Source organism: Rutilus rutilus (genome assembly GCF_951802725.1).
Source record: "Rutilus rutilus genome assembly, chromosome: 11".
Lineage (NCBI taxonomy): Eukaryota > Metazoa > Chordata > Actinopteri > Cypriniformes > Leuciscidae > Rutilus > Rutilus rutilus.
In genome coordinates, this window is record NC_140216.1 from 33,054,633 (window position 1) to 33,067,768 (window position 13,136).

The window sequence follows — 13,136 nt, forward strand, 5'->3', positions numbered from 1 at the left end:
CAAAAAATTATAGTGGCAGGGCCTCACGGACAACTGCCGCACAAACATAAACAAAACCCAATTTAAAGTCCAGTGCCCGGTTGCATAAAGCACCTTAAGCTTTTCCCTTAAGTATGATACTTAAGGGGCGATTTCCCCTTACCTAAGAGAATAACTTAAGGGTGTTGCATATAATCTCTTAAACGGCTCTCTTAGGTAAGGGAAAAATTTAAGTGTTTCACGACAGCGATCCTGGATTCACGTTATAAAAGTCTGTTGTTGCCATAGATACGCAAAACACTAACACTAGCAATTTCGCAGTTTCATCAAATAAAGTAGGCTAGGATATCGGAATGGATAAAGAAAACAAAAAAAGAAAGCCTAATTGGACAGAGGAGGAGAAATGCATTCTTCTTGACGAATATGGTAAAAGGTTGCAAAAATTGACCGTTGCGTTTAAATGACGGGAAAGAGCCCCCGCAACCCGGTGAACCTCTCTGCTGACAGACGATTTATGCACGTGAAAAACATCTCCCACTACCGTCTGAAAACTCCCAGTTGCAAAAAACGCAGTGCTATAAGCAGCTGTAACACCGCAGGTAAAGAGTGGTTGCGATGTGTGACATGGTCAAGGTCGCCGTCTTTGTTATTGATGTCAAATATTGCGCGTCGATCAAATCGGCATTCTTGCAACAATTTTTCATCGCTAAGATGGTCCAAAGGGTTCTCCCTATCCCTAAAAATTATTCTTGGCACATAACGATCTTCAGCTGGTTCCATAAATTCAGCCATGATCGGCTTATTTTTGTCTGCGTTACTCTTAAGGTTACGATTTCCAAACCTTAAGTTATACTTAGGGAAATGACCGTTAAGGGGTTTTATGCAACACTTAACGCTTTTTAAAGGATTACTTAAGTGAAATTCTAAGTGTTTATGACGTTTCACTTAAAGAAACCCTTAAGTTTTACTTAAGTTTTTTTTTTTCTGCAACACCCTTAGGTTTAAGGGAAACATAAGGGCGAACTTAAGGGAAAATTACACTTAAGGTGCTTTATGCAACCGGGCACTGGTCCTCTCTCATCCTTCACTCTTGTCACTCCAACTTTTATCCTTATGTAGCTCCTCCGTGAGACTCGAGACCGGTGTGGTGCGCAGATGACGCTTTGTGAACTTTTTGAAGTGTCAAAGTGTCAGTTGTGTAGCTGTCAATGGAGGGACAGAAATCTCAGATTTTATCAAAAAGATCATCTTTTCTGCTCCAAAGATGAACGAAAGTCTTACGGGTCTGGAATGACATGAGGGTGAGTAATGACAGTATTTACATTTTTGGGTGAACTATCCCTTTAAATAAATAGGCCTACTGTTCTTCTGAACCTTTTATTCATTAAATAATCTTGATCAGTTTTCACAAAAATATTAAGCAGCAAAACTGTTTACATTGATAATTAGAGATGTTTCTAAGCACCAAATCAGCATATTAGAATGATTTCTGAAGGATCATCATTGTAGACTTTTGAACAGACTTCGAGCAGTAATGGTGACATTATTATGTGAGTAAAAAGTGATAGACATGATCTTGAGAGACATGAATCTTGTTAGGAAGGACATTGTTTGGACAAGAGTCAGTTATATGTGTCAGTTTATTTTTATTGCCATATGTGCTGTAAATATTTAAATGGTGTTCAACAAATTTACCAGCTTCCTGAAATGTTAAAATATAGTCTATACTTTAGTATAGTAACTTAAGTTTCCTAATTTATCGTTTTCAGAAAGAATTGTATAGTACTAAATGTGGTAATTATCTTTGTCAAGTGTGTGTTTTGATGGAGGATAAAGATCAGGAGCTCAGTGTGACTGTGATAAATGTACATTTTGATGTTTATTTACAGTATTTGTGGGAGTGAGATTAAACATATATGAGTTAGAGAGATTGGGAGAGAGAGAAAGATGTGCTTCTGATTGGATTAGAGGCAGTGCCGAAGAGGCACACACACACACAGAGAGAGAGAGAGAGAGAGAGAGAACGAGAGAGAACGAGAGGGCACGAATGCAGTTTACACATTAGCCCAGCTGCCAGAAATTACAGAAAGCTCAATTCTGCCGGACTGAAACAGGGGGCCGTGAAACGCGAGGATGACAAGGACGCAGAAAATGAAGAGAAACCCACCATTGCATTCTCTTGGGAAATGATCTGTGGTGAATAAACAGAAACCGCAGAAGAGGCTGAGAAAGAGAGAGGCAGAACGGGGGAACCGAGGAGGAGGGGAGAGCCTAGCGTTCTCTGAGGTAGCGCCTGTGGAGCCTGCTCATGCCGCTGCGTGCATGTGTGTGTGTGTGTGTGTGTGTGTGTGAGAGAGTGCATGCGTGCTGACATGTTGATTTATAGCTGCATGTGTAATTCTCTAAGACTCCCATTAGCAAGTCATTTTGCATTTATGCATATGACCGGGACTGATGCGGGGAGCTACTCGGACACTTGAGCTCATTTGATATTTTCGTCTGATCTTCTTCGTTATCGCTTCTTCTTTTTTTTTTGCACACATTCATAATTTCAGTCCTTTTGGCATTCTTTTGAGGTTTGTCTCTTTCTCTCTCTGCCAGTGCAGTAGACTTTCACCGCCTCAACTGAAGAAAAAGAGCCATGGGTGAGTGTGTCTTGCTTTTCTCGTCTGTTCTTCATCCCTCCTTTTTTTGCATGATGCACTCTAAGTTGACCGCAATAATTTTCCTCATCCCTCTTTTTTCCAAATCCCCCCTTTTCTGTTGTCCATTAGCCATTTTATCCCCTTTCATCATCTCCTCGTACTCTTTCTTTCTCTGTCTTTCATTCTTTCTCTCATCTGTCACGGTCCCCCCTCCACTCTCATCGGTCCCCATCTGCCCATCCCTCAACAGCCATTAACAACTGTCTGTGTCACAGGAGCACTCAACCTAAACCAATGCGCTCAGGTCAAACACATCCTTCACACATGCTTCACACAAACACACACGCAGTACTCGGATATCGTCACGGCAGTATATGCGTCTGCCGGTGAACTCTGCTTGTATTTCACTGGTGAGGCAGGGAGCGTCCAGATTGATGATGATTGTGACAGTTTATCCACGATGCTGTGCTTTTTCTGGCTATGCTACCACTGCCTCTAAGTGTGTGTGTGTGTGTGTGTGTGTGTGAAGGTTATTTAACTTAAGCACCTGAGAGGAAGGGGAAGCATACGACCACATATATAAAACACTAATTTTGGGTAAAGCAGCTATTATTTTATGGTGTACACACTTGTAGCAAAGAAAAATCACGAGATATCTTTAATATCTCAATTGTTTCTCCTAGACAGCGAAGAGACTAAATGGAGACTAATTAGAGACTTCTCAGGGATTCTCCGAGTTTTCTCCTGAGGAAACGACCTAAGGAACCTCACATCGTCTCTAGAGTTTCACAAGAGATGTCATATTCTGTATCAGTATGAACTCAAATATTTGTCATCAAATTCTAGTTATGCTATCCATATTAATTGAATAGCTGTATATTCTTACTGTATGCCAATTATTCTCATTTGTCTCTATTTTTATTTCTCCAAGTTATCGGAGACATCCATTAAAACTCCTGAGCGATGAAAGAGCAACCACTGAACAATAAAATTCCCTCAGTTGCTAGTCTACAATAATATGAGGATCTCCCTCCACTTGACAATACAGATATAAGCTCAACCTTTCCTAAACAATTGTGAAAGTACAAAAGATAGCAAAAATATAAAGCAGCGACGTTGAGAAAGGCGATATATCAGAAGCCGCCTTATCGCCTGCGTGACGCGATTCATAAATTACCGTGAAATAGAGTTGTGTGATATCAGAGTGAAATACCATTGTTGTCTCTACCTCTGTGTAACTGAGATGATGCAAAGCGTTGGATTTATCAGGGAAATCTTCAGAGTGGTGAATCCTTTTCTGAGCCGCTATCTCAGACAGAGAGGGGCAGGAATAGAGGATGACAAAGCAGACCGAATTATGTTTCACTGTACCACATGCGAGAAGTGCAAGAGAAAAACGAATCTCGTTTTCAACCTCTCACCTTCGCTCGGTTTCTTGGCACGATGCTCTGACTCGTTTAGATCACACAGAGAAAAGTACAGAATGTGATCTCTGTGCCCTTTGCTGAAGTCTTTGTTAATTTGTGTGCCGAAGGTACAGAGTTTGATGTGTGCTAGGGCTAAGACCTATTGATTTAACATGACAGCTTTTAAAATGGTGTAATAGGCCTTTGAGTAGGCAAAAACTGATTGGTTTGGCTCCACGCATGATCGGATAAGCCTAAAAAGTGCCTTGATTTACCTGTTACATGGCATGTTTTTCAAGGACAAATGCTCTGACATGCATTTGAAAAGACAGTGTTTCAAATTTCAATTGTTTCCTTTTGTAAAACATATTAGCACAACTGTCACACAGAAACCAGAAAAACAGATCCTAACATCAAGATTAAAAATACATCTTTCTCAAAATAATTGTAAAAGCAATCCTTTATATTAGCCAAACAAACCAAAAATTGTGGCCTGCACATACCTAACCCAATACAAATTATATTTGTTTAAATGAGTCAAAACAAATCAAATTTGACTAGAGAGCCAAACCATAATGTATTTTAATGGATTAATGTGTTTACAGCGTTAAGCACTCGATTTTCATGCCATGATGTAAAAAGCATCAGCTTGTGAGTGTTCATGTTTAAAAGCACAGCAGATTGGTAGATTGACAGATTTAGAAACATGGCAGCCACTTGACCAGTTTCCCCTCTCTCTTCATTCCAGCTACGGCTAACAGGCTTACGTAACGTTCAAGCATACAAGGAGCCAGTGTTTCACTAATATTTATCACAGAACATTTTACATACGGTCCCTCGTAACACCACTTCACTCTGAAAATATAATCACAGCGATTGTTCTCTGCTCAAAGCAGTAGCATTGGCTTCTCACTTTATCTGAAGGACAATTGGCTGTAATTACTTTTTATATAGTAAAAACTGAGTTTGAAGATTATGTTGAAATGTTAGTGAGAGAACAACACAAAAAAAATGTGTGAAAATTTAAGGAAAGGACTTGGGAAAGGTATAGGGAGGGAGAATGTTGATGCAAGGACATCATAGAGTAAGAGGTGTGCGGTTGCACTTCATGTAGGCACAAAAAGACCATTCCGCCCCACTGTACATCCCTGGCATTACATCATTATGTCTTTTCCTATTTTAATTATATGTTCCTAATTGTCTGTTCCTCCGGCTCCAGGCTGTTTCCTGCGCTGTAAAGGCCAATTTCTCCACCCTTGACGCGTCTTAACGCTCCTGCCTGCTGACAGCAAGTTCTTCTTCCAAACATCCCCAGACGCTCTCAGAATGCACCTACTTTCCTGCCAGCAAAAGCGCAGTGACAGGATCGCAGAGACTTAAGGATATCTGGTTTTAAAAAGTCGGCTGAGGAAGTAGGACCGAAAAGAAAGAACAAATCCTTGATTAGGATTTTCTTTTAAATCACTTGACGTTTACTACTACAAAACCATCCAGCGCTTTAAGTCGGAACGGAACCCTGAGGGGCCAAAGGAATAAGTGTCATCCAATCACACCAAGATCCTTTGATTTCATATCGCACAGAGAGGATCCTAAGCGATACCATTCAATGGGAGATAATTGAACTTCCTGCCTGGCAGGCAGCTGAAAATGGAGAACTAGAGGTTCAAGTGGTTTTTCTGGGAGATAAGTTCAAGAACCCCACCACTCAGGATCAGATTGGAGGCCGGCTCTGACGGCGACCTTCCACTGATCTGTGCGGTTTTCTTTTTTTCCCCTGTTTGTCCAGTTCTGAGAAGGGAAAACGGATTTTGGGATTGTTTTGTGCTAGACCTCAGTCAGATCTCAACTTTTAGACTGGCATTCAACAGTTTTACTGTGTAGGTCTAGAAAAAGAAAAAACTAATAAGAAGAAATTGGATTGAGAAGGCTGTTCACCGGCAATCTGGGGCAAACAAAGGATATTTTATTAAATGGCTTTTATTTCACTATTCAGATTCAGGTAAATTGAAAGACAGAAGGAGAACAAGACCAAAGAAAGCGAAAAGGGGAGGGAGGGGGCCAGATGCCACAGATCGTCGTTAACTCCAACCTTTTGATAAGTTAAGCTTCTTTTTCCATTTTCGTCTTCTTTTCATCACGAAAATTTGATTTTTTTTTTTGTTATTTTTTTTCCAGATGACCCTTACGTCTGTAAGGGAGATTGTATCGCATTGCTGTGACTGAGATAAGGTGTGGGGGGTGGGGGGGAAAGGAGGGAGAAGCTTTTTTCCCTAGCTGAAACAGAATGTTCTGTTGCCTTCTCATTTTTGCAGTTTTGGGTATTTATCTTGCCACTCCATCTCCGTTTTTATCCCCCTCTCCATGCCTCTGGGAGAGCATAGGAGGGAATTGAGTTATTTCATCTCTGCTGGAATTTTTTTTTATTTGCTTTCCCAACTGATTTTTCTTCTGTACTCCTGTTTACCCCAGACAAAATGCTGTTGTATCTAAAGTCAAAATCAGGAACCTGATAGTGTTTGGCACAAGATTCCACAAGGAGAGCCAAGCAACGAGAACAAGAGACGGAAATCTTCTGAAGCCTAACCTCCGATCTTAAAAAGCGTGAGATCTGCTTTCCCCCTTCCCTCTCCTCCACCACCCCCTTTCCCGTCCAGTTTCAGACGTGTCCTCGAATATTCCTTCCTTTTTTCCCCGGAATCTGTCAGCATTCCCGACGGGACGCAGCCAGCTTGTATCTGTGCCAATCCTTTGATATTAGCTCCCGGTGTCGTCTGCTTCATTCTGTGAGTAGATCGCGCTCTCTCCTCCTGTCTGTGCTAGTGTGTGCAGTCATGTGTGCGTGTGTGTATATTTGACTTTGGCTCCATATGGTGTTCAATCCCCTGTGTAGCTTATCTATCATCTGTTTATGTGTGTATGTCTGGGTGGGTGTTTGACTTGAATGTGTACGCTACGCTAACGAAAAAATGAGTCAAGGTTAATGGCACAGGCTTCTTTGCTGGGCATAGTGCACAGCTTGTTTTCCGTAATGGACAAATATATGTTCTGCTGCAGATACAGTGTGTTTGTAGAGGCACATATGTAGCAGGTGTCACAAGCGTAATGTTCTTTGTACCTTGTAGGCTATAGGGTGACACAAGACCATGATTAGTTTCCGGAGGTTGTGCGCTAATGAATGCAAATTGATGTAGATGCGCTCATTGGAAGATAAAAATCATTTTGTGGCATGTCTCTTTCTAAAACAAGCACAGTAGAGTGGCATAATTATTCTCTGCCAGTCAAAACTGCACTAATAGATGTGTCTTCAGCATGAAGTTTTTGTTCAATGGAGAGGTTCATGGAGTAAGCTGTGACGATAGCTATTCATGCGTAATAAATGTGATTGACAATGCTGTTGCGACGAGAGATGATTGTGTGTGTTTTTTTGTTTTTTTTCTGCTTTGCCCCCCAGATTGAACAGCTGTGGTCTCAGTCTCTTCTCTCAGCCTTTTTTCCATCACTTGCTCAATCAGTGTCTGGACCTCACTTGGGCCCGGCCAATAATTGAAAAGCTATATTGATATTCTGCTCGGGGGAGATGGAGGGGAAAAATACACTTTTATTTAAAGTTAATTGGAATGGGATACAAAAAAAGTGCTTGTGAAACATTAGGTTGGAACATCCTGTCCGGTTAATTGTTTCAAAGCTGTTAGCTGGGCTTGAGAATGACTAGAAGATTTTTTGGTTTACTATGGGCTGACCATGACTTGTTGCCTGGTTGGTAATAAGCTTTGGGGAGATGAAAAGTGATGCTGACAGGACAGCAATCTGGACAAAAATGGGGGTTTTGTGTGGTGGGACACCGTTCAAAGAGGATGTACATCTCAAATGACAATTGAATTTAAAATATGAATAACAATAGTGGCGGTGTATCTTTCGAAGAATCCGTTTTAGGCCAGGGCTTGAGTGATTCATTTACCACACATGTTGTTCTTAATAATTTAAAAGGGCAGTTTTGTTCCTAAAGGCAATGCAGTTTTGTAAATGTCTCTAATCTCATTTGCGTTCTGTGGAATGACACCTGTTGGCTGCCTCCTGTTGAAAGTGTGTGGTTGGTAAAGGTATTGCTAGTCTCAGTTAGATTGGGCCCTTTCCCAAAATGCCATGTGTTCCTATCTGTAGTCCTGGCACTGCACAGGTCAGCTGCTGCCATACTGGTCAACATCTGTTGCACTCTTGATCATAGCAGGTCCAAGTTATATTGCTTGTGAATTGCAGGTTCATATTTTGCTTATTCATTCTAGAGAACTCTTGCAGAGAACTCTTCATGCAAAAAGATCCTGCAACACCTACAGATCGCAATGTAGATCGTAACATACAGATTTGGAATCTCTGCTGTTCTGCCAACAATAACTTTCTAGCAATGCATTTTGGTACATGGTTGGTTGACAGATAAGTTGAAAGACTTAGAATAAGAAAGAATAAGAATGATCTATTATCTATACTTCACTAGGTTTGGTCATTTAGTGCATGGAGAACAAGTAGGCTATATTATATCTATTTTGTTTGTCCATTAGTGTTGTAGTCATAATAAAAAAGTGGTTTACTACAGATTTATTAGATTTACTAGATTTATTATTGTTCAAGTATACTTGTCTGTTGACCGCATTACAGTTCTAAATTACTATAATTTAAACATGTTGCTTTGGAATTATATTCATTGTGAAAAGTGCTTTACAGATCTGAATTTAATTTAGTTAATTATGTTTCATTTTATACTAGTGGGTAGAAAAGTAACTTAATACAAATTAAATATTCCCATATAATGTTTGATTAAATTTGCTTTAGTACTGGGGCAATATAAAAGCCAATTATTTAATAATAAAAAAGCCTATAATGCAGTTTTCTCACGCAGTATAAGTGGGTTATTGTTTTTGATCCATGTAAAAGATCTAAAATACATTGTTTCTTTGAAACTAAAAGCTACAACCTTGTTTGTTTTGTTTTTAAGGGGTGGTATAATGCCCTTTTCACAAGATGTAAAATAAGTCTTTGATGTCCCCAGAGAGTGTATGTGAAGTTTTAGCTCAAAATACCCCACGGATATTTTTACATAGCATGTTAAAATTGCTAATTTTTGAGGGTGAGCAAAAATGCACCGTTTTTGTGTGTGTCCCTTTAAATGCAAATGAGTTGTTGCTCCCGGCACAGAGGGCGGAGCTTCAACAGCTTGTCTGCTTAGCACATTCGATTACCTCACACAGACATGCACTGAAAATTTCTAAAAACTTTTAGCCTTTTATGTTCAAACCGGAGTCAGACAATGATGGAGAGACTCAAGAAGAAGTGACATGTAGACAACATTTCTGAATGGTTAGTTGATGAATTTATGTAGCTTATGTGTAGTTATCTTCTAGTCATTGATTAGCATATTCTGTCATGATAATCTATGAATTGCGTTCCTGGGGGTGGGGTTTATGTACATTTTAGGGTTAGTGATGCCACTAAACCGGGAGGAAGCTTGTGTAGTCCCTACCAGACGTATATCGTACTCCTTAAAAAGCAATTTCTTTAAAAGAAAATATCTCCCTTTGCTTTGAACTTTGAGCTTCGTAACTTTGCAGATGTTGTTTAGGCTCGAACAGCAACATTACAAACCAACTAAAGTTAGGAAAGTGAAATCATAATCAACCACCCCTTTAAACTGCAACAGTTTTAAAGAACAAAAACTAAGACTAATAAAACTAATACTAAACTAATGCAAGTAAAAGGTTCTCAAGCTCACTGCAGACTGAGGCAAGTAAACAGTCTAATTATTAATTACAAGCAAAAGAACAAATAAATTAATTAATCAAAATAGTTTTTCTGATAGGTCTAAATAGTACAGAGGCTCCTACAGAAATATACTACAGACATTTAATAAAGTAATAAATGTAAAAATAAAATCTCATCATAATCTTAACTGTATGCAATAAATATACAGTGGTTAAAGTAAATGCCTAGTTCTGGCATGAAGCTCTAGATGGTGCAGGCTGATAAGTCTGACTCATTTCGAAGTGATCACATCATCTACAGTACATGGCACAGCTGATTGGTTGCTATTGCATCAGCGTCCATCAGCTGATAGAGCAGTATGCAGCGCGCTTTCAGAAAGCGCAGCGCGTTAAATGTTTTTAAATAGCGTCATGTCAACAGTGCACGAGTGAATCACTGAAGCATATAAGCAGCAGTGTTTACTGCATACAGCAGCATCGGTCTATTGTATGTCATTGCTGCTTTATATGCTGTTAGCAGGGATATAAAAACAGTTAAAGTGATATAAGCATTTGCGATTTAAACTGCGTTTACCATATTTAGCGGTATAACTTTAATGACGCATCCTTTTATTTCCAAGAGCAATGTTTTCATTAGCTATGCTAAATGTGTGAGGTTGATTCAGATGCTTCTGTGTTCGAGTCACGCTAAAAGAACAATCAATACAGTTAAACTAAGCATCATGTTTATAGACTTGTGGAGGAACTTACTAAGCGTAAGTTGGAGTGTTATGCAGTTGTGTCTATGCAGCATAAATGGTCTATTGTTTGTATCTTTTGACTATATGCTGTCTAAGCTATGGATGAAGTTAAAGTAAAATAAGCAGTCACATTCAATGGGATTACATTTTAGCAAAAAAAATAAAAAAAATTCAAGGGTAATGTTTCATTAGCTATGCTTAACATGTCAATGGAGCAGCACACTGTCATTCATTATCGCTCCTAATGGCTTTTTATTGTTCAAATAAGAGTATAAGGGTTATGTAATTGACCCTTCGCTAAGCCACGCCCGAAAACCGCCACAGGCCAATCGTGGCTTAGCAACCGTAACTAGGCGCGGGAGGTCTGGCAAGCTTTCGAGCGAGGGAAACATGCCGAAGCGGTGTGCGTATGGATTGTGCAAATCTGATACCCGGTATCCTAAAAGTTTGGACGGGGTGGTGGATTTTGTTCCCTTCCCGGAACCTAAAACCCAAGGGGAGAAATGCCGGGCGTCATCTTCATTTATATAGCGCTTTTAACAATGTAGATTGTTCCAAAGCAGCTTTACATTGATAATAGGAAATAAAAAGTAAAGTGTTTTGGCTTTATAGCAGCTCTAGAATAAAGTTATTGTCCAGCTCGTGGATCAAGCAGTGTGATTAAAGGCAAGACGGAGGCTCACTGACATAATTTAACATTACTTAAAAATATATTTCAGCATTTTGTTAATCGACGGCCAAACTAGAAACGTTACCCCAATCCGATCGCGACTCTCCCGGTGTTAGTTTTAGTAAAAGTAAAAGGTAACGTTATTTAGTAAAAGCAGTGAACATCACGGGGCTTGCCGGAGATCTCCAAGGAAAAGGTTGGTATGCAAACTTAATCAGTTCATAACAGTAGTCACTTATATGACCCACGACGTGTGAGCAGTAACGTTAGCCTGGCGCACTACAAATATAAGCGGGAGATCGTTATCATTGCAAAGTGGTCAGGCTAATGTCTTGTGTTTATTCCACAATACATATGGATAAGTTGTTTGATCTATAAATATTAGAATATTTTCACATTTCACTTACCCTGCTGGCTCAATTTGTGTGTTTCCCATTTAAATGATCAGTGTATGAGGCGGCTGCTGCTTGCGCTGGGACCTAACGTTATAGACTTTAGCTTCAATTTTGATGAAATTATTCTCTAATCGTTTGCATATTATGTCGTGGATATATCCCTCGAATGCATACTGCAGTCTTGTTCTCTCATATTTTCACCTGTTCGCCAAAAATTACTAATTATCTCCTTAGGAATGTCTGAAACCAGTGCATACACACTGTAATAGACGTGCCAGGCGCAAAAGCTTGACAGGCGTAGCAACAGTAACTAAGGAGGGCGGGGCTTAGCGAAGGGTCAATTATCAAATGACTTAATTGATACTTGCTCAGGTGGTTGCTGGGTTCCTATCTCTATCAGCTTACAACGTTATATCTGTTGTTCACGAGAACACATAGCATGAATTTCTAGCGTTAAGCCGATCGGCAAGGTAGCCAAGGCGCACATACCCTTAAGTCACTGGTGCTAAGCCGATCGGCAAGGTAGCCAAGGTGTACATCGATAGTAAAACATGCTGTCCCATAAAAAAAAATAAAAAAAACGTATGTCTTGGCGATAGATAAAGTTTTTTCCTATCCCTTCCTGTTTCCTGTTTATGTCATTCATTGTGTAGATAAATGAATATCTGCGGATTCAGCAGCTTGTTTTCTCACTCAACAACACAAGTATATTACTTGTATTGTCTATTTCTCCCATTACCCTGTGTGCACCTGTGTAGGGTGAAAATTTGCTTTACAAATGTGTATCAATAGTCTTTTCAGCTGTGCACAACAGCTTTATTGGCATTGGCTGTACAACTATAAATGATCCGTTTAGATTTGTGTTGAAGAGGGCTCTGTTCTTTTCTCTCGTCTTCTGCTTTGTTGGGGGGTTAAATCATGTATGTGACATTTGCAGCAGCATGTCTGTCTTGCTCTGTGAATGTATTGGCAGTAGCTAGTCTCGGTATTTGCTCTGCTGCAGCAGGAGCAGCAGCAGCAGCGTAGCAGATCTATTCCGCCAAGACCAAATACATTAACATATCCATATCCATTACCATGCCAATCTCTAATACCATACAATCTCCCGAGAGTTGTCATGACAGAACTAAAGTTATTCAGTCAAGAGCAGTGTGATCTTTTTGTCTTTTGTTGTTTGATTAATGTTAATGACACACAGACAGCAGCAGGTTTATTAAGCTGCTGTCACTAAGACCTGATACACGGATTAAATATACCGACACATATGATTTTCTTCCAACTGCTTAGGTTCACTTAAGACATAACCGACTGTGTTAATGTGAATGTTCGTGTATTTGAGTGTGTAGAAGCACAATAAGACGCGAAAGAGAATTTAATTCGGCATTTGCATGCTGACTGAGATGCGCTTTTTGTGAGCGCGCTTTGGGTGTGCAGACTGTGCACGCACAGACACCTGTCTTAGACAGCTTTCAAGTACCGAATTGATTGTATAAACTGGCAAGACTTAAAAACATGCAAATAATGGAAGACGACTTTCATAACAATGCA

General features: G+C 39.8%; 1 protein-coding gene across 2 annotated transcripts in view; it reads left to right on the forward strand.

Annotated features, from left to right (window-relative positions):
• The first annotated feature begins 2,027 nt into the window (after positions 1 to 2,027).
• LOC311300095 (glutamate receptor ionotropic, kainate 5) overlaps positions 2,028 to 13,136 on the forward strand; it is a 104,112-nt gene continuing 93,003 nt past the window's right edge. Inside the window, exons 1-3 of one of the 2 annotated variants that reach the window (XM_084424210.1) lie at positions 2,028 to 2,265; positions 2,581 to 2,624; positions 5,250 to 6,813. Coding sequence is in view for 1 of the 2 variants with exons in the window: in XM_084424211.1 (XP_084280337.1) it covers positions 2,621 to 2,624 (4 nt within the window). In the remaining variant the exon portion in view is untranslated. The remainder of the gene's footprint in view (positions 2,266 to 2,580; positions 2,625 to 5,249; positions 6,814 to 13,136) is intronic. The other variant, XM_084424211.1, reaches the window with a different exon arrangement.